The sequence below is a fragment of the Macrobrachium nipponense genome, chromosome 10 (assembly GCF_015104395.2).
Source record: "Macrobrachium nipponense isolate FS-2020 chromosome 10, ASM1510439v2, whole genome shotgun sequence".
In the NCBI taxonomy this organism is placed as follows: domain Eukaryota; kingdom Metazoa; phylum Arthropoda; class Malacostraca; order Decapoda; family Palaemonidae; genus Macrobrachium; species Macrobrachium nipponense.
In genome coordinates, this window is record NC_087204.1 from 97,099,667 (window position 1) to 97,121,907 (window position 22,241).

General features: G+C 37.9%; 1 protein-coding gene across 6 annotated transcripts; it reads right to left on the reverse strand.

Annotated features, from left to right (window-relative positions):
* Positions 1-1,998: 1,998 nt before the first annotated feature.
* Positions 1,999-21,714, reverse strand: LOC135223791 (uncharacterized). Of its 6 annotated transcripts, none has more exons than XM_064262589.1 (5): positions 21,484-21,714; positions 18,249-18,459; positions 15,276-15,442; positions 14,063-14,220; positions 1,999-4,026 (listed from the first exon to the last, which is right to left on the reverse strand). In XM_064262589.1, the coding sequence occupies exon 5, from the start codon at positions 3,927-3,929 to the stop codon at positions 2,001-2,003; it is 1,929 nt and encodes a 642-aa protein (XP_064118659.1). In that variant the 5' UTR covers positions 3,930-4,026; positions 14,063-14,220; positions 15,276-15,442; positions 18,249-18,459; positions 21,484-21,714; the 3' UTR covers positions 1,999-2,000. The 6 variants fall into 6 exon arrangements, with proteins under 6 accessions (XP_064118659.1, XP_064118658.1, XP_064118657.1 ...); XM_064262588.1 differs by lacking the exons at positions 18,249-18,459; positions 21,484-21,714 and adding exons at positions 15,669-15,819; positions 17,748-18,171; XM_064262587.1 differs by lacking the exons at positions 18,249-18,459; positions 21,484-21,714 and adding an exon at positions 17,748-18,167.
* Between the last annotated feature and the right edge of the window lie 527 nt (positions 21,715-22,241).

Here is a 22,241-nt window from a genome sequence, read left to right on the forward strand (position 1 = left end):
GGAAAGAGTTCCATGTTATGGACTACAGATTAGTACTATTTCCTACGCTCAATGACACAAACTAGTATTGGGTACAGGTCAATAGATAAATGTGCTGCCATGCGCACACACCCCCAGGGAAAGTGGCAAGCCACACACCAAGCCTGGAGCAGCATGAATGCAGACAAGCAGATGGTTCTAATATCTGTGTTAACCATGTAGAAACACTGCATGCAAAGCAAACCCCTTTACTGAGAGTGTACTCCGAGGACTGTGAACACACTAACAAAAGGGTAGCACTGGTTCAACAGGGTGTATTTCAGGCAAAACATGGCTGGATGAGCTGGAAGCAAATCCTTTCCAAAGCAGAAAGATGAAAGAGAAGATAAAAAGGAAGATGGAAGCACTCAACAATGATGTAGAGGAGGAGGTTGAAGGATAGCACTTGCACTTCTCCCACTTCTCGACTCAAACCTTACTCTCTTTGAACACTTTGAGGCAGGAAGAGCCATTGTTGCTACTGCTGGGAAGAAACAGGAATATCTTCAATGGGAAGCAACAATACCAGAAGAGGGTCAACCTCCTTAGCAGTCAAAGCAACAGCAGCAGCAGCAGCAGCAGCAGCAGCACCAGAAAAACCCTTCTCCTTAACACCATCAGTTGTTTAGAAATGATGCAAAGATGGAATTCCTGGGATATATAACAAATAGGTACCACATCTTCAGCTCTTCAGCAGGTATTACTCGACTAACCACAACTACGCACCTGGAACATCACAAGTCAATCTGGTAGTTTTCTGAAAAGAGTGAGGAACACGGGTAGGGGTCCTGCTCGGGAGAGGCTGGCCCAGGTACCTAACCCCTCGACCATGGAGTGCGACAGTTCACAACCCTCCCCAAGACCAAGAGGAAGGGACATTCAAAGTTAAGGAGCATAAACATAGCAACTGGAAGGGTTTGGTGGAGTTACTGGGGTAGTAGTAATACCTACAGAACAATCTGGTACACACTTCCTATCCATCCTCCCCCTAATAATTTTATCAAAGAGAGACAGATTAACCAAGGCACCCTTTACATGGGAAGAAGCAAAAAACCACAATACGCCTATAAGGGATATGAAGTGCCAACACAAACCCTCCTGTCCCTCACAAAACCATTGTAGTACTTCCCCCCCACCCCCCATACACATACACATCAACAAAGAAATATGCAGGCTCAGCAGACAGCCCAGGAGAAAGCAAGGTACAATGTCTGCACTTGATAAAGCTGAAGAAGACCTTGATAACACCGTGTGAGTGTGAGGTATTTTCAAACTCATCTCCATAACCACCCATTAACTACCTTGTAACAAGTTCATCAACCATCGCTATATTGCACTGAAGGATATCCCTAGTTTGTATTTCCTTAGGAATGATTCTTAATTTCTATGGGTATACAGTAGATGATACATACTTATTTTTTTTCAGCAAGCAGTGAAGAAAGTCATCAGACCATCCTTGTTCAGGATAGTGCCAATGGTGTAGTAAACTCAGATGAATAAATGTCTTCCTACTTGACAGAGATTTCAACACATCTTTTAAATACCCTAGTTTACAAGGGTCACTAAAAGTGTCTATGTTCACATACTCAAATTCTGAATTCTGTAGTACACACGCAGCTGCTTTTAAGTGTCCATCTCTTACATACAAGTAATTAGTATTCCCAGATATTATCTCTCTCACTTTGGGAACTATGTTAACTTCACAGTCTGTTTCAGTAAGGATATTCAACCAAGCTTCAGTATCTGTCAGATTTGTTTCTTTCAAAAGGTCGACAAGTTCACTGGCATATTCTTCTGACAAACTACTTTCCAATTTCAATACACCAATCAAATGTATTAACACTTTTTGATACCTTAACAATGAGAAAGAATCAGGTTTATCATAATGAAGGTCTTGTAATATCTCTAAAGACAGAATATTTTTTTTTTTTTTTTTTTTTGTCTTGTTTAGACTTCTAAGCGTTTTTTTTTTAACTTCCCCTCTAATCCTTTTTTGTCACTCCAATAGGAAGTTGATTTGATATCAAAATTTCATGAAAATCTGTCATTAATCTCTGGAGGATTTCATCATCACTTCCACGTTTCAAGAGATCACACAGAGCAAGGGCACCATAAAATTCACAAAATCCTTTGTGTCCAAAAACCTTTTTCTGGTCATCATTTTTACTGTTTTCCCTTCCACTTAAGGTGAAAAATGAAGAAAGAATACCTTCATATGATATATTTAGTTGTGAGCACTTACGCTTTAAAAAAATTAAGTCAGAGTTATTTACAGCAAAGTTTTCATGTCTTAAAGCATTGAGATTTTCTCTGAATACAAGCTTTAAGCATTCAGACAGGTGGTCCCTTAATTCACTGGATTGGTGAGCTCTCTTACTTTCATAAATTCTATTTAACAAACGATCTGTCATCAATTTTACTATTTCATTATATAAACTTGTTGAGGTTTTCAACAACTCGACTCTTCTTGGTGCCTGTGTCCACAAAAAAATTAAGAGTGTCAAATTCAAAGGATGTGTCATAAGTTTACTACACCAAGGCGTTTTCTGGATAAAGGCACAAAGGTTACTCACTTCATTTCCTTTTGAACCCTTGCTCTTCATAATATTATGCCATTTCAGTACAAATTCAGACAACCTATCTTGTGGTACTCCCACAATCTCAAGGTGGCATATTTCAATGTTTTTAGGAATAATCTTGAAAAGGGCTTCATCTCTATTCGGTCTGGTTGTAATCAACAGCTGCATTTTGTGACTATTTAGCCTTTGTATGAAGTGGATAAGAAGGGTTTGTGAATAACTGTTCATTTCCTCAAAACCATCCATAATAACTAAGATTTTCAAGTTCATAATTGCCATTACAAGGCTCTCACCTGTCATTTTCTTAAATGTTTTTGGCATGTGCATTAGAAATAACTCTTTGATATCTGTGCAAGCTGGGATGCGAAACTCTGAGAAGAGGATAAGATCATACTGTTTTAGATTTCTAATAAAGTCTGTTTCCTTGCACCAATGTGATAAAATTACTTTGGCCAAAGTTGTCTTCCCTGCACCTGCTAATCCCTCAACAACAATAACAGATGCAATTTCACCATTACTACTTTTCACATTCAAGATATCTTGAACTGTCAAAGTACCCGAATGATTAAAATATTTCTTTTTGGAAACTAGATTATTTGGTGTGAAAATATCATGAACATCAACTGTTTTAGAAAATCCTGGTATTTCAGAAGAACAATCAATTACGAATTCTTCTTTTAAATGTTCCTGTACTTCCAATTTACCTTGTTCTCTCACTAGATTTTCAAGTTCACACTGAGAATCATTATCCAATGATGTTCTTTTGGCTCTTTCTGAGATACAATCTATTTCTCTAATTGTTTCACAAATCAACTTTTCCACCGTTTCCTTGTGAACATCATACCTCCTTCTTGCTTGATCATAAAGGATCCCGATTTTGATTTTGATATCATCAACAAACTCCAAAAATTCCTCTCTTGAAAAATGACCATGATCTTCATGAACAAACTCATTGCGTTTATTTTTCAAGTATTGCAGAGTATATTCCAGAGTATTAGGTTCTGACCAAGTGGGATCTTTAGCATCAGCAACATTCCGGCACACTAATTTGATGCAAAGATATAGGAGAGTAATATCAAATGAGGTGCCCTCAGGATCTTTGGTCATTTGCATAATCTGATGTCCAGTAAACCACTTCTTCATGAAAATATTAGAGACTTTCTTTTCTCTTAATAAATAATCTTTAACAGATGTGTCAGGTTGCTTAGCACAACCCCACCTAAAAACCTGATAAAGTGCTCGTCTAACAACATTTGATAATATATAATGAGCTTGTAAACTATAGAACTCATTTTCTTGCATAAAACATCCTTCACCAGTGCTTGTCTCCATAATGTATTTCCAATGAGCATTAAAAAAAATTAACAAATCTTCGCCTGCAGCTGCTTCAAAAACAAACCTGTTATATACTTGTTACTGCACATCTCACCTGGAAAACAAACAAAAAACAAACAAAATGAATGCTGTTCAATTTTTAAAAATTCTACACCTACAACTTTATATTATTATATGTACATGATGTATTGCATTTTGGCCTAAACTTCAGACACTCAAAAATACTATTTCTACAGCTCCAAGTGGTGGTCCATACTTTGAAAATGACCAGCTCTCTGATGGCAATATCAGGCCTAGCTACAAGGAACAGGGGTTGAGAGGGTGGCAATTCCTGTAATTAATGGGTGTGTATATAAAAACTTACTTTTGCTTTCTTTTCAAACGTAATTTGTTTCTACAAAAACCAATACTTTTTAGTAGCCTGAATAGCTATCTAGGTGGAAAGACTTCAGCTGTCACTGTCACCAAAGGAAACACACACATCACCAGGGCATATTGGAGTCAAACAAACTTGGAGAAAGACTACACAGTATTACTAAAAAGTTCAGGAGACAACAGGGTCATGAACTTGACAGGAACCTTGTTAAGAAGACCATGTTCTGAACTGTTTGGACTGATTAACAAAAAGTTACAGAGGATGATAAATGTTACACACAACCCCCTTCTTTCAGGAATTGAAAATTTGTCCTGCTACTACCATGGACCATTGTCAATGGCACAAAAAATTAAAAAAAAAACATCTCAAGACATTAAATAAGAGTGTATCATGTCAAAAGACACAAAATCGCACTACTACCTCTCAAAATAACGTTCTTGCTGTACAAAATAAGAAGCTAGCTGACTCAAGTACATGTTGGTTTAGTAACATCCAGTGTGCCTTAAATTATTTTCAACAATGTGGCAAGTTAGACTCAAAACTAGTTCATTATTTAGTAGATCTATATAACTATTCCACAGCGATCTAGGACTATGGCAGTTGACGTTTCCCTGTATTTTACTTGCTTTACAAAGAGTTCAAGGGAATATTTTTTTCGTTCCACTGTAACTAAGCTTTTATTTACCTTAGAACCCTATACATCAGTACACCGCACCGTTGGTACCATCGTGTAGTCTTCAAAGGTAAATTACTGTTTAGTTACAGTCGTCTTCGTCTGAATAAATATTACTTTCAAATCTTATACAGCAAGTAAAATAACATAGGAAAACGTCAATTGCCACAGTCTAGATCGCCGCGGAATGCTTATATATATAGAAATACCCATTGTTTTTTTCCATAAATACAACATTCAATCATCATACTAGCAAGTAAAAAAGCAGAACTGCATACAATATTTCCATTTATTACAGACTGCTCAAAAGCAGACCAGGTAATGCTAAGAGGACCTCTGTATAGGTAGAGATTTCATTAATAAATTTTTTTTACTGAAAAATATAGAAAAGTGTATAAGATGCAGAACTGGTGAGATAACTATAAAAATCTATCAAAGTAATGTAAGAAACTTACCATCTTTGGTTTGTATTTTATATGCAAAACAGTCCTGTAGGATCCCATGTTTAGTACCAGACCTTTAGGGATGATCATAACAACAAACAAATGACAGTAAATTTGCTCTCATTACTTTGGTATACTTTTCAGTTTATCTATACTGCATCACATACCTAGACTACACCCTCTTCTAATTTTAGAAAACAAATTTCATCAGTCTTAATGATAAACAATTTCATGTGGAGCTCTTCCTTAGAATTAGCACATCAAAGACGGCTAGCTATATCCTAACCTAAAATTTCATTAATAAAACAGGGAAAATAGAGTGGTAGATCTATATTACTATTACGCAGCGGCCTAGACTATGGCAGTTGCAGTTTTTCTATGCAGTTTTACCTCCTGCACAAGAATTTTAAGTAATATTTATTCGGACGACTGTAATTAACCGCCAGGGGCCGGGTACTAAACATGGCGAAATATACTGGACGCCCCAATCCCTAGTGGATGTCGTATCTGCGGTTACCTTCCTTGCAGTCCATGCGGAACTATTCTTTAGAATTACCAATGGGGTACCTGGCTTTGATATGGCAGGGATTTCCCCATCCACGACCCTATATGAAACTGTGAAACCTTAGGTAGAGTGAATAGCAAAAGGATGTGTGCATACCTAGTTGCACTATACGGATGCAGGCTTATTTGGACCTTGGCTGATTCGGACCTTAATCTTGGCTGATTTGGACCATTTGCTAGGCTGAGTCGGACCCATACAAATAATTTTATATTATAGCAATGGGTATTTCTATATAAGCATTCCACATCATTCGTTCCTGCGCATACGAAAGCCACCAGGAATTGGGGCGTCAAATGTATTTCGCAGTGTTTAGTACGAGCCCCTGGGGGTTAATTACAATCGTCCGAATAAATATTACTTAAAATTCTTGTTCAAGAGGTAAAACTGCATAGAAAAATCGGCCAATCATATGAAGGTCCGAATAAGTCTGGATAAAGGTCCGAATGAGCCAGTACATGCTCCAAATCAGCCTGGTCCAAATCAGCCAAGGTCCGAATAAGCCTGTTCCCCACTAGTACTATACTTACCTAGTATTACCAGATGCCGGCGAACGAGAGAATTGAGAACTATTATAAAGTATGGGTGTACCAGACAGGAACAAGGGAGCAAGTACAGAGTAGGGGGGATAAGGGTTTCTGTAGGTCTACTAGGTAGGTACCTAGCCTAGTAGACATTTTTGTCTTGGGCAAAGAATTTCTGAGGGAATAGGTACTACCTTATAGGCCTAACCTAATAATCAGACTTACTATTACCCAAGATTACCTTCGGAGCCGTGCCCTAGGATTGCTTAACCCCCAAGTACTAATTCGTGACCCCTTGCTCGCCAAACCAGGGATTACCTAGCCTTAGCATATCTCACTAGACCTCAGAATTTATGAGCCGATAACCAAGTCTACCCAAATTCTTAACTAGTAAAGCCTCTAAAGACTTTTTTCCACACCCCCCCTCGTTGCCTAAGGCTGGCTACTTAAGCCTGTCCTAAGGGTAGAATGGAAACCTAGCTAGGCTTGGTATGACTTATGAGTTTCAGTACTTTAAGTAAGAGAGGTCAAAGGGCAAGTGACCTTCAATCAAGAACACGAGCTAGCCTACTACGTGAAGTACAGTGGAACTTACTGGTAATGAACTGGTTCTAACCAACAGACACACATGCTAGAGAAGTTTGAAGTTTGTGGTACTCTAACTATCAGACAAGGTACCTACTAAGTTATTTCATTTCAGGTGGACTCTGATTGGCTGGTATCGGGAGGAAGTCTGCTCTCTCATTGTGTCATATTTTCGCCTGTGGCTTAGAAAACTAGCAATATGTTTATACTTCTTCATTTATCCCACGTTTTGCAAAAGATAGGCAATTTTTGGTCATACCAAAGGATTCTGTGTTAATTGTACAACCAAGTCATCTTTTCCTGAAACCAATAAGAATAAACGAACTGGATATTGGTACGGCAGCCGTACCCCGATCGCTGTAGATATTGGTATGGCAGTGAACTGAGCATGTACGAAACCTTGTTTACCGCCTCAGGCATATCATGACAGCAAGAAAAATTGGCGACGGAACAGCATGAATGGCGGAATAATACATTAGTTACCGCCGAAAAACAAATGTTTTCAGGCTTTAACGAGCTGAAAGAAGCCATAGACATAAATGAAGACTCAAACTTTCACAAATTGTGGATAGATCTACATTACTATTCCGCGGCGGCATGGACTATGGCAGTTGCGGTTTTTCTATGCAGTTTTACCTCCTGAAAAAGAACTTTAAGTAATATTTACTCGGACGACTGTAATTAACGCCCCCAGGGCTCGTACTAAACACGGCGAATTCCATTGGACGCCCCAATTCCTGGTGGCTTTCGTATTCGCGGGGACGAACGATGCGGAATGCTTCTACAGAAATACCAAATTGTATATACGTAGGTCAAGAAAGATCGAATCGCCCCTGAAAAGAACTCCGAAGAGGAGATTCAAAGAGGATGTGAAATACACAGAAATCGTGCTCTGCTGTATTCATGGTGGTAAGGAAACTACCAAAGTCGCTCCTCTGGTAAACGGCCAATCAATCGTAAGTAATTGCAGCTGCCGGAGAAGATGATAGAAGTTACCAGCTACCGAAATGGCAAAATTAAACAATATTTTAGCACTATTCCATTAAAATTGGGATAGTTTTGTTATGTAGCACAAAAAAGCGGGACAAAAGCAAAACAAAAAAAAGGTTGGGGGCATTTTGCTAACTTTAAAGAAAACGGACAGATGTCAAAAAAGCGGGACTGTCCCGCCTAAAAGCGGAACTCAGGTCACATAAATACAGTATGATTAGCAAACTGGTAAACGGATACAGCTAACTGCCGTACCTACAGCAAGTCAAGAGCGCAATACGGGACCACAATCTGCCGTATCCCCACCACACTACGTTATTTGTACGGCAGGAAGTCTGAAATTGACGCATGCACAGTTCACTGCCGTACCAATATCTACCGCGATCGGGATACGACTGCCATACCAATATCCTGTGCACAAGATAAAACACAAAGGAATTACGAGTAAAAGTGGAGAGGGAAACATTTGATTCTTTATACCTGTTTTTATTTATCATCGGATTTTTAATAATTCATGCCATCAAGATAAAATAAGACTTGTGGTTTCATAAAATAAAATAACCCTGAATACGCTGGTGCCTTCAGATTTTAGATAAGTGTAATATGTGAAGAGAAAATGAAGAATATGTTTTATTATGTTGCACCAGTACTTGACTCGGCCTGAAAGGAAGTCAATCTTCCTTAATTCTTTGCTGTTTATTACTTCACCGAGATTATTATTTCATATCACTCAAATAAGTCTCTGATATCTCTTTCATTTGAAAATATATTCATATATTAAAATCATAAACAATATTCTGAAACAACCTGATTAAAGCTTAGGCTGAGTTGAAGAGTGCGAAGTCTGTCCACAGAGTTCAAATACTTTGCTGGACTGAATTCCCCGCGGGCTGCCTAGATCTGAGCTAACGATACTAAGCCATAGACGAAAATAATGAGATACTGAGCGAGCGGCCTACCTCTCGGTACCAGCCAATCAGAGGACGCCAAACAAACGTCTCATTGGCGCAAGAATCTACCTCAAATGAATCGACTATAGTACTAGCTATTAGGAAATAATACTTAGGTTACAGTACTAATACTACTGAACGCACACCTGGATAGTGGCAAGCATAAATTTAGCCTTTCAAGAAGTTTTCAACACACAGTACTTTTTTACTTTTTTTTTCTTTCTTTTTTACTTTTTAGGGGTTTATTTCTCGCCCTCCGTCAGACACTAAGAGTGTTCAGGCGGGCCTTGATGTGTGAAAATAATTTCTTTCCAGTTAATATTTTGCTCTGTATCTTTTCAGTATTCGCTAGCATTTATATTCAGGCTTAATAGTTTTCTGATCACTATTATAGCACTTTCCAAAGAGATAAGTCTTCAGGTTTTTCTTGAAAGCTGCCACATTTTTGCTATTCTTGACATCAAGTGGAAGGTCGTTGAAGAGTCTCGGTGCATGCCAATAATACAAAAAGTTCTTTCCTACCTATTGGCATGATTCAAACACTAATTTCGAAAATAGTCTATATGGGTCATCAGCATGTCTAACTCTTACAGCAGCGCTAGTAACTTGAGAGTAGGGGACCAAGCAATCACGAAGATATTTAGGCTTATCACTTGTAAGTGCCTTGTAAGTCAACAAACAAATCTTAAATTCAATTCTAGCCTTAACAGGTAACCAATGTAGATCGATCAGTGCAGGAGTTATTCTCTCGCCGAAATTTAATGCCCTTTTTTTTTCAGTCTAGCCGCCCGGTTTTGCACATTTTGAAGCTTTCTTAGTAGTGTATTGGGCAATTTATAGTACAGAGAATTGCAATAATCAAGCCTTGATATTACGTGACTCATCACTAAAATTTTTGTACTGCCCTCTGTTAGATATTTTCTAATAAATGCTATGTTTCTCAGGTGATAGTTACACACTTTCACTGTATTCACTATTTGATCCCCCATTGACAAATTACAATCCATCAGCACACCCAAATTTTTCACAACAGGCACAATCCTAACATCAGCCACCTTTGTGCCAAAAAACATACATTCAGTTTTATCACCATTTAATTTAAGCCTTTTCCTCTGCATCCATGTTTTTATTTCAGTCATTATCTCATCAATTTTCTTCATTGTATCTTGTGTTGTTGAAATTGAAAGGTAAAACTGAGTATCATCCTGCATATAGTTTAAAGCCCACTTTTTGTTTTTTCAAGATATGTGATAGCTCGATAGTATATATTTGAACAGATAGCGCCCAGAAACACTACCTGTGGTACACCTTTCATAAGAATTATCTCACTAGATCGGTTTCCAGAAACTTCTACAATAGTCTTCCTGTTCGTTAAATAGCTTCGCAAAAATTCCAGTGCTTCCTCAGTCACTCCAATGGACTTTAAGTCGTCAAATAAGTACTCGTGCACAACAGTATCGAAGGCAGCACTAAGATCTAACATAATCAAAATTCCACACTTTCCTTCATCAAGAAGACCTATCATATCATTCATTATTGAGCATAAGGTAGTTTCTGTAGAGTGATTAGCTCTATAGGCCGACTGATTTTCCGGGAATACCTCTAACTCATCAATATGCGCCCATAATTGCTCACTTATGATTTTTTCAATAAGCTTCGACATGTAAGATAAATTTGATATGGGCCTATATGAATTTAGTTTGTTTACATCACCTTTTCCTTTGTATATTGGTTTGATCAACGCAGTTTTTTCACAGCTAGGAAAACTGGATTGTGATATACTTAGGTTAATTATATTTAGGTAAATATTATATACAACTTGCATGTTTGGAGCTTCACTTATTAAACTATTTGGGAAGGGTCGTTTCCACAATATGTATTCTTCATCTCTATCATAACCTTTAACAAGTCACGCATATTTATTTCCTTAAATTTTTTTAACTTCTTACCCTCCTTCACTGGCATAACTGACTGTCCTTCTAGCTGATTTTAGGGGAAACCTCTATAAATTTTATCAATTTTTTCATTAAAGAATATAGCAAATTTCTCTGCACAGACATTTTCAGGTAAGACATATTTTTTCTTTAATCCCATCAAATCATCTAGATTTTTGTGAAATTCCCTCATGTTATTAGTTTTTTACTTTCGTCGTTGTAGAATTTTCTTTTTGTTTTTTCTAACAGGATGTTATAGTCATTTCGGCCTTATTATATAGATTTCTGGCTTGTGAGGATTTGGCTCTTTTCCATCTACCTTCCATCTTACGTCTATGTCTTTTTGCCTTTAATAGCTCACTATTATACCATCTAACATTTTCGTGTACAACTATTTGTTTGCTCTTTAAAGGACACTTGGTATCATACATTTTTCCAAAATTTTCATTATATTTTTTGGTATAACACCCAACACATTCTCTATCTACCATATGTTCACATTGTATGTTCTCACAAGACATTTGCGCTACACTAACTTCAATAAAATTCTCAGCGTCGAATTTTTCCCGTTCCCTATATGTGATCCATTTCTTCAATACTCTGATGCAATTTATATTAACATCGAAAGTGATGAGTTTATGTGTTTTTGAGATCTCATGCAAAGTCTGGTTCAACTTAAAGGTTTCTTATTAGGTCAGAATCTCTCCCACATATGACCAAGTCGAGTGTATGACCACCTACTGACGTTGATACCAAAACACTGTTTATTAAATTAAACATCTTTAGCCTTATTATCATTTTCGTCATCTACCCAACAATTAAAGTCTCCACCAATTAATGTATTTTTAATATCGTCTACCACACCCACAAGAACACTAAATTCTTCAATGAATTTCTTCATATTACTCCCTGGTGGTCTATACAATGATATTATATTCAATACCTTACTGTTTCTTGTCAGTTTTAAATAGATATATTCGAACGTTTCAAATACTATTTCATTCATGATAGAAACTCTAGAGAAGGTTTTCGACACGAAGACACCTACTCCTCCTCCAGTTTTATCCTTTCTTGGTACATGGTAGAAATCATGAGTACACGGCGTCATCTCCTGAATCTTTGAGTTATCACTAATATTTCCCTGCAACCAAGTCTCAGTTAATAAGCATAAATCTAATTCCATTTCATTAATAAGATTTCTAATCTTCAAGGTTTTATTCCCCACCGATTGAAAGTATTTTAGTCAGACCACACTTAACCAATGGGCTAGACTCCATGATCGGTTCTATTTTTTTATCCTGGTAAGCTCCTCCTTGTATACTTTACAGTTTTCATCATAAGTCCTATGATTCGTATCACTGTAATTCCTCATTGAGTAGTTATAACACTTTAACGTATTAACACTACAATCCCTGGTTCGGGGTTCCTGGCTACACTTGGCACATACCTGAGTCTTGCTACAACTATCGGCAGTATGACCAAATTCCTGGCATTTATAACACTGAAATACATTGTAGGAATCATAAATTTTACAGCATCCTCCATACGTGGTATATACTCTATCGTCCTTTTTACGGAAAGCTTTCCTGATAGTTGGACTACACTTAATAATGACATGTGATTTACTGCTATGTCTTGATTTAAACTTCCTGATCAATTTAAAGTCCTCTTCATATTCACATATATCATTCAACCATTCATTCTTCTCCTTTATACTAGCAATTATATCATCTTCATTTTCATCGATATTGCAGACCTTGATCTTCGGTTTAAGTAGATCGTTTTATCCACTTCTACCTTAATGTCTTTCTTGACCTCTTCTAAGTCATTTTTAGCCTTTTCTAACCCAACTTTATCCGCAAAATTAACTACCAAGTGGCCTTGTTTAGAGGTTTTGACCTGTTCAACATCCGTGGTTATCTTCTTCATGATTGTTTTCTTGATATCTGAAGCCTTCATATTTTCCTCCGCAGATCTTATGACCAAAGTATTCTTTGACTTCAGCTTACTTGCATATGTGGTCTTGGTCACGTTCTCTTGTTCGTATTCCGTAAGTTTCTCTCTCAGCTCAACAATTTCATGACACATATTGGTGTATTGAGCAATTATCATATCCATAAAATCTGACATCTGTCGTTGTACATTTACCTTCATCTCTTCCATGGACTAGCTTAGAACAAGAGGTTTTCAACATATTCCATGGACTATCCTTAGAACATGCAGAGATGCGAAAAGGAATGTAATCTGCAGTATTAGCCAGGGTAATGTTCTTGGCTCACTGACGTTGACCTGGGTAGATCTACGCAGTACACGGTACGCAGGGTACTTTGTACCAATTTATATCCTATATACCTTGCTTTGTACTTTGCCTCGAAAACAACCTGAATGCTCAAGCCTCACGAAGAAAATGCTATACTTAATTTGCACAAGTTTTGACTTTGTGGTAGCTGATTTAGCTAAAAGATTTGGCAATATCTAACCCCCGGTGTATTATGGGGAATGGAGCTGAATCTTAACTCAAAGGATGTTAGGCAGTTAGCAGGTCAAGTTCATTTCATCCTCACTAACAAGGTCTTTTCAATAACAGTCCTTCAGTAACTACAAGTAATTCACTTAATTATATATGTGACAGTGTCATATTAACTGTTAGTTATTTCATTTTTAAGAAAAAACATTCGGTCAAAGTCTTCAGTTCCGGAAAAAACACTGGATTACTGGACAAGTATTTCAATTTTCAGTACCTAATTCATCTACTTATCATAAGGAATTATCTTTATTACTTTTTGTGATATTTTGAATACTGATAACCCTTTTGTTCAGTTAAATTTCTTATTCCACTAGTCTTTGACACCGTCGTTCAATTAGCTTACTGTAATTTAGTACATGCTTTATATGAAATCTTTGCAAAACGCTGATCACCCTTTAAAATTTCAGATCAAGTGAAGTACCAATTGGATTCCAATACTGGAAAACAGTGCTAAAAAAAAGTCTGTGTGCTACTATTAAAAACTTGACAGGCCAGGCGATTCAAAAGTATGACATCTTCAATATATTTCCATCTAACATACCATTAACCATCAACGATTCACTTACCTACAGTTTCATTATCTTTGGGATCGTCCATGTTTCGTGGTATTTTGCATAATAATCATACATTGGGGGCAGCCACGATCAGCATCGGTAATTATGATTTTCAGAAGCTCAAATCCTGCATTCCAGTCGACTCCTATCAAGCCAAATCGACCACAGACCTGACGACGAGATCGAAGGGAATTTCACAACGTTTTGATATTTCATATCAGTTTGTCTTATACACATTTTTTCCATAAGATTCCGTTTTCGAATTCTGTGGCTTACAATTACCTTGAACGCATTTTAATTACTAAAGTGATACAAAATATAATCATTCTTACTATATAAATATCCATCAAATTATACTAGTTTTAGTATACTTTATTATTTGCTAATTCTATTAATTTATTCTTTGTTCCAAGACAGTGTAATAAGATTGACATTTTAAAAGAGTAATTGTATAGCAACAACAATAGCCTAGCCACTGCCACAGCACTTCAAACACCGTAAATACCTTTTCATGTGTGGCGTAAGTGTTGTTCAAGATGAAGAATTTTGTAGAAAAATAAAGCCGCCTTTCTAAAAAGCAACGCAACGTGGCCCTGGTTGCAACATGATTGGTCACTGAATGATTTGCATGACAGAACGTTATAGGAAGTTAATAGGAACATTTTATAACTGCAATTCTTTTCAACGTAATTTGGTTATGGAAACTTTACACTAACAAAATCGGACGGCCACTAACATTTACATTTATTTTCGTACTCTTCGCCATGAAATTGAATCAGGCACTATCATAAAATTTATCTCGTTCAAATAAGGAACTAAATTATACATGAATATGTACACAGACCCATATCAATTACGTCATTGAAATATATAAATTTACGCGCTAGGTTTGAACCTCTATTTTTCATCCCGGTATCTTTGGTATTCCTTGTGGAATGGAATACAATACGTATAGAATTTAGGCCAAAGTCCAAGCGATGGGACCTAAGAGGTCATTCAACGCGGAATGGGAAATTGGGTGTAAAAAGGTTTGAAATTTGTAACAGGAGAAAAACCTCGCAGTTGCATTATGAAATCATTGTTCGGAGAGGGTAGAAAGTAAGATGGAAGAAGAGATAAGAGTGGCGGTACGGTAAGAGGAATAAATAGTGTTGTACTACCTACAGTGCACTGTGTGAGCTGCATGACGGTACACTACCCAACTAAAGGGGTTATCTCGGCTTACCTTTCATCATTCAGCAGAGGCCTAGTACGAGGTTCGAGTTTATGAGTTCGACTCTATTATCCTGTTCTAAAGGCAGACCTTCTAACAGCAGTAGTAACAGGATGTTTGCCCCCTTTAAATCCTTATATGTGCATTTTCCAGTCGTATCGGTCTTTCACATACCATGCCTGAAAAGCCAGTTTAATCAGTATTAAAATCATACTTTCATAGTTACCCCCAATTTTATTTCGAACGGCAAAAATCATAACTTTCATACAGTAAACTTTTTCATTTCACTTAATTAGCGACAGCCAACATATTTCAGTTTTCATTTTGCCATCTATAAGCTTTATGGTTATCCTACAGTAACCCGCTCAAAATGTTTTTGTATGTTACATCAATAAATTACTCAACTGTTAGGAGCAAAACTTCCTCCATTGCCGCTTTCTTTCTAATGAGACGTAAACGATCACTGCATCAACTTTGCTCCACATTTTTAGCTGTGTAAACACTTTACGTCTTTGCCTTGTCTGCATTTCTCACCCCCTCAGCACACCAGACTCTACTACAGATAAATTTATCCTATTTACTTTTCAATCACATACAGACGGTGGAATCAATTGAAAAGCATCGAATAGAAAATAACATAAGTAAATGAGAAATTTCAGATAATAATCCACTGTAGTTAGCAGGAGAGAGAGAGAGAGAGAGAGAGAGAGAGAGAGAGAGAGAGAGAGAGAGAGAGAGAGAGAGAGAGAAACTCATTCAATCGAGCGCCGCCTACTCAGTGACAGTCGCAGTGCCCCTTGCCCTTTCCAGCCACTCGCAGTGTGCAGCCACTGCTAGTCTTCGGTCGTCGGCCCCGAGACCGGCGAGACGGCTCGTCGCTTATGCTTAAGTCACACTGACATCTTGGGGGAAAGCGGAGCCCTTTCACGTCTTCGTAAATTGTAAGTATTGATGTGAAGCGATTAATTCAATTGGGGAAACAAATTAAACTAAACCCAAGAATTCTTTCTTCTAATCTGAAAATCACAGTTAATCGCTAAACAACTACTGCGTATACAGGTGTCCATGTGTTTATGAAAATACCCAACTTACAAGGAGTGGAATAAATAACTGAAAAAGAAATACTATGCGAAATATCAAATTGACATTGATTGACCACAGAAACGCCAAGTTCAAAACAGGCACGCGAGCAGAGAACTAACCAGCATCATCACCGGTAAGCATATAATATGATCCAGCCTACAGATCTGCCCTTTACTTTCATTCCAGCAATATAATTCGTTTGCTGATCTTTTCTGGTTTAAATCCATTCTTTCGTCACATTCAACTAACATTTGGTTTTAATTAATCCCAGCTAACACTGAACGTAACTGCAACGTTGCCAACAGGTTGGTGGATGTTTGACGTTCAGGGAACGTTGCTGATCAAAGACTGGTAGTACAATCGGAAATTTTCCCAACACACACTCATCCACCAAACAGAAGGGCAGTGATTTTTAACCTACGGTTTATTTTCGTATGTGTAGTCGGTTTATTGACGGCATGCGTATGAATGTGTGTGTTTGTAACAGTACATTACTGAGTGAAAACGTTGAGAGCGGCGTGAACGAATTCTCCCGCTTCCTAAACGTGCAGAATGTTTCCTCCTGATAAGCAAACGTATAACGTAGAGCAACCGAAAGCAAACCAGGAAAAATCTGGTTAGAAATCAAAGCTCTTCGACAACAAGGTTCATTGGGCGTAGTTACATTCACGAAGACTTTGTACGAAACAGATATACATGCAATTCAAAGTTATATTGCTTTAATCAGCAACGTTCCGCGGGTTTGAAAAGACAACGATGTGATTTTAAGGCTGCGTTTACACCAAGCGAGTCGAGTCGAGTCTAGACGAGTCAAGATGATTCACGACTCTTCTTGAATCGCCACATTCATTCAAATGGGCGAATTTCAGAATCAGTGACTCAGGCGGACCCATTTTTTCATCAGTCACGGTCACGGCGAGTCCGCTGACAGGTGAGTATGCACTCAAATATCAATTTCCAAATCATAGCGAAATCGGCATTGAAATTATTTGCTTGTAGGTATGTACGTACGTTTGTAAGTGTATAAATATATGTGTGTTGTTTATATAACTTGTAACTGTCTGTAACTGAAAAAGCCTAAGAAAACCGAGAGCGTTCCTCTGGCGTCCAAAACGTTTTACAACGTATCAAAACGTAAACACTGCGTGGCAACTTGCAACGCATTAGGAAATCCAAGAGTTCCAAGCCACACCTTAATTCAACAGAGCTCTTTTGCGTGAACTGTCTTGTGCCTCCTAGATCACAATAATGTTAAAATATAGAAAATCATGATAATGTTAAAATATAGAACATAATGATAAAGAATAATAAATAATGTGAAATCTTAAAACGTGTAAGGTACAGTGTAATGTTAGAAAAGCAGTAGGTATTTATAAGACTGTGATCAGTCAATTTACTCACCATATTTCATGCACCCCGATTTTAACATAAAATTGACTGAAAACTCGACTGAAAGAGGATTAAACCCAAAGGATGTGTAGCTGTTATATATACTCATCCACTGTTCGTTTTGAAACCTTCCTGTATCCATGATAGGAAAGTTGGACCCTGTAATGTTACAGACACTGATAAAAGCTGTACTACAGACGCCATCTATTGAGCTGGTGCAGAAACAAATTCTCCAAATCTCTCCTGTTTCTCTTTAATTTGTACAGGTCTCATTAATTTCTACATTTTTTTCTTCAGAGAATCCTCCCTATGGGCTACCTATATATATATAAGCTCGATGGCACTCGTTACGCTGCGCTGGAACCTGGTGCTGCCCGTCCTGTCTCCCTAGCCCTCCCGATCCCCTACCTACCCCGCACCCACCAGGGGCAGACAAACAAAAAAAATCCACTCGGATTTTATTATTATAGATATATATATGTATAATTTGTAAGTCAACAGGGTCCTACTTACAGGTTATGAGTTTCTTTTGCAGTGACGTTCCATTTCAAGACCATGGTGTATACTACATCAAGGATACATACACGACATAACAGTTAATGCTGTCCACTTAAGGGTAAGAGTAAACTACAGGAGGACTTCAGTACTGCTCACTCGTTCTGCCATAAAACTGGGGATGGATGGAATTCTTCAGCAGCCTTCCATTGACACCAAACGCGGTCTTCTGAAAGATCAGGTTTTCTGTACAGATGAAAAATAGAAAATAATAACATTTCTGCATGTTAGGAGGTGACCGTTGCAATTCACTAGGACTCTAAAATATATAATAGGCACCTGTACTTTGTTTTGATACTTCTGAAATATCATATATATATGAAGAGTATTCATGTTGCCAATTTTTCTTTTTTTGCATCACTTACTTCACGATATATATATATACACACACACACACACACACACACACACACACACACACACACACACATATATATATATATATATATATATATATATATATATATATATATATATATATATATATATATATAACACACACACACTGAAGGAAGAGACCAGAATAATGACTACACATTCAAAATATAGTAAGTTACCCTGAGAGAGAAACTGGTTGTTTGCCAACTTAATTTTTTAATACATCGATGAAGAAGCTCTATGTGCATCAACACCATGACTATAGACGGAAAGAGGAAAGTAAACATTTCATCGTGATTTACGACTGATCTATGAAATTTAAGCTGTCAAGCCACGTACTGGAGCACTTTCGACTATTCAGAGCTTGTGCCAGTATGAAGGCCTCAAGTGTAGCAGGGGGAACCTGGAATGGAGGTCAAGTAAAAGGCTAAAAAAAGTGGGTGCAGCCACGATCAAATAGGACGCTGCAAACATCCTTGAGTGATGCCTACAGTGCACCTACTGGAGGTGCAGTGTCGGAACTACCTTCCCACGGGTAGGGGAACATTGCACTCTGAAAATAATTCATAAATACAAAGCAATGGCAAAGTCACAGTCCTCAGTATTGTACCACTGAAACAACTTGAAAAGCACCACACGGAAGCTTTACCAAATATGTAGCCACTGAGCCGGCTTTTACGGAATCACTTCTAAACTTGGCCAGTAATGCACAGAAGAAACTTGCCTAGTATTGTACGACTACTTGGCCAAAAACAGAAGCCACTTAATAAATTTGTAAGATGTCATAAGTGCTTAAGCAAAAGTACAAGTCACTAAAAACTAAAAGTAACTTGCAAAATAACATTTAAGTATCTGACCAAAAATGTTGGTTCCTGAAGCATCTTGAAATATCATGTACCTATTTGACCAATGAAGTAGCTTGCAAAGTATCCACTGAGTATTTGTCCAAACGAGTAAGACACTGAAGTAGCTTGCAAAGTATCCTGTAAGTATTTGTCCAAGCGTGTAAGCACTGAAGTAGCTTCCAAAGTACCAATTAAATATTTGATCAAAAGTGTAAGCCTCTGAAGTAGCTTGCAAAGTATCAAGGAAGTATTTGACCAAAAGTGTAAGACACTGGAGTAGCCTGCAAAGTATCAAGTAAGAACTTGACCAAGAGTGTAAGACACTGGAGTAGCTTGCAAAGTATCAAGTAAGAACTTGACCAAAAGATTAAGCCACTGAAGTAGCTTGCCAAGTATCCTGTAAGTATTTGACCATAAGCGTAAGCTACTGATGTAGTTTGTAAACTACCGAGTATTATAAATAGTACAATATAATTGTGATCCACTGAAGCAACGAATAAGAATACTTGTAATTTTATATAAAATATTGTAAAACGACTGATTCGTGTATCAGGTATATATAAACAGTTAGAAAATCGAATTTCGATATATATATATATATATATATATATATATATATATATATATATACATATATATATATGCACCAAATACTGTCCCAAACAGACAGTACGGCAAATCTTTAAATTTTCAATACTGGCTAAATGGTTATAGCTCATTTGATGCGTCACCAAACATGATGGGCAGTTTTTTCTTTTTTTTTTACGTTACTTCCATTCCCACTTCCTGTCTTCATTCTTGTTGCCCAGCCTCTCCGACTATTACTTCTTAGCGCAACAGTGAGGTTTTCTTCCAGTTACACCTTTTGTTTCGTTGAACTTCATGTCCTCCAATTTTTAGATCTCTTTAGCTTGCTGTCCAACCAATCCGACTACTTGTTTTCACTATCTTGAGCTCTGAATGGCCAAAAGTGCCCTACTTCTTGGCTTCTAAGCCTAAAATTCACAAATCAATCGGTCAATCATGCCCCAAACTCATAACGGTAACGTTCCCGCACCAGTGGAAATAATTGTACGCTTCCATCAGTCTAATAGTGGTTCCCAACCTTTTTTGGCCATGCACCACCCAATCTCCTCTAAAATCCTGACGCCCCTTGCGATGAAATACTATAATTCTTTTATTCACGCGGAGGAACCTAAAAGGCAATTAACTGGTTTAAACCTTCTCGAATTACCCCCTTAAAAATCAAATTAACCCCTGTACGAATAATGATGGGAACCGCTGGTCTAGAAAGAGCCCGTGGCTTCCATACGTTTTACTCTAGACCGATAGACGTTCCAGTGAAATATTTACGACAAATATTTTCTCTGGTTCTTATCCATTGTGGCTGTGTACTGACGATCCATTGAAGTGATGAAAATAAGACGTACATTTTATTTAAGCCTTAAGATCTACATCATTTATTTTATTTCGAAAAGCTAAAACAAAAACAACGCAGCAATTCTAAATGCTAGAAAAATCTATAAATAGTACGCCAAACCAGACCTCCCTTGCTCAAGAGAGCTCGAGTGCCCACAACCCCGGGGACTGTGCCCCCCCCCCCCCCCCCCCGCGATCCTCCCACCTCAGTTACGCCGCTGATCTTGTCTGCATCATTATAATGACCCCCACAAAATGACAGAATATATCGGCGGTCTATCTAGACAATGGAATATACGTAACCTGAAGTTCAGCTAAGCTTAACTGTTGCAAATGTCGCAGTCAGACATCAACATAGTAATGAATTGAAGCATTATAAAAAAATGGTTACTTGTTCACGATACTAAACTGACACGTTCAGTGCGTATGATAAAATTTTCTTGATTGCTTTCTATTTGGATGACCCACACCTACCAAGTCAGGTTCAAAGTTAGGTTGCAACGTGTTAGGTAGTTAGTAGCCCTTACTTGCCAGGGGTTGCGAATACATACCTAGTGTAAGAAGTAGACGAGGACATCGCTTCGGGTCGTTGATTGAGTCCAGAGGTGCACACCAGGCCTCTTATTCGTTTCAACGCTTTACCCCCACCTACGAGGTAACGACGGGTAATGGCTTCCATAATGATAATAGTTCCTGGCTTCCTGCGTGAACAGTACCCAGCGACCAACTAACGTAAAGTCTGGACCAAGGCCTGGCTGCTGCCTGTCTGCTCATCCTCCGAGGCAAGAGAGGACGGCGACTAGCGACATCTCTTGAGAGAACAGAGAACGTCGACGCTCCGACTGATGCTCGTTACATTTTGCGTTGTAAGTGAGCAGTCTTCAAATATTGTCTGGCTGGTAGGTACCTAATACGTTTTAGAGAAATTCATGGATCTTCTTGTTTTCACGGTGTTGTTTAAAGGGCGTGTTTGTTATTCTTATCTTTCGAAAACGGAAAAAAAGCTAACGTAAAGAGTAGTTGACCACGATCAAGATAACAACTCTAGTACAGGTCATTTAAGAAACATCCCGAAAGCAACAGTGAAAACAGCGCCGGCACGAGCACGAATAAATTAGCGACCAAGAGCGACTGTATAGGTAAGATTACTACTACTACTACGACTAGCGATACTTTCACTACTCACATACATTTAGAATACATCTGAAGGACTGTATTCAGATAAGAAAATTAAAAGTAAGAGTATAGTGTCACGTTACTTTACAAGCTAAATGAAAACGGTCAGGTAATGGTTAACAGCCGACTAGTT

Coding starts and splice junctions, on each gene's coding strand:
- LOC135223791 (XM_064262589.1), bottom strand. CDS start 3,929: ATGGAGACAAGCACTGGTGAAGGATGTTTTATGCAAGAAAATGAGTTC.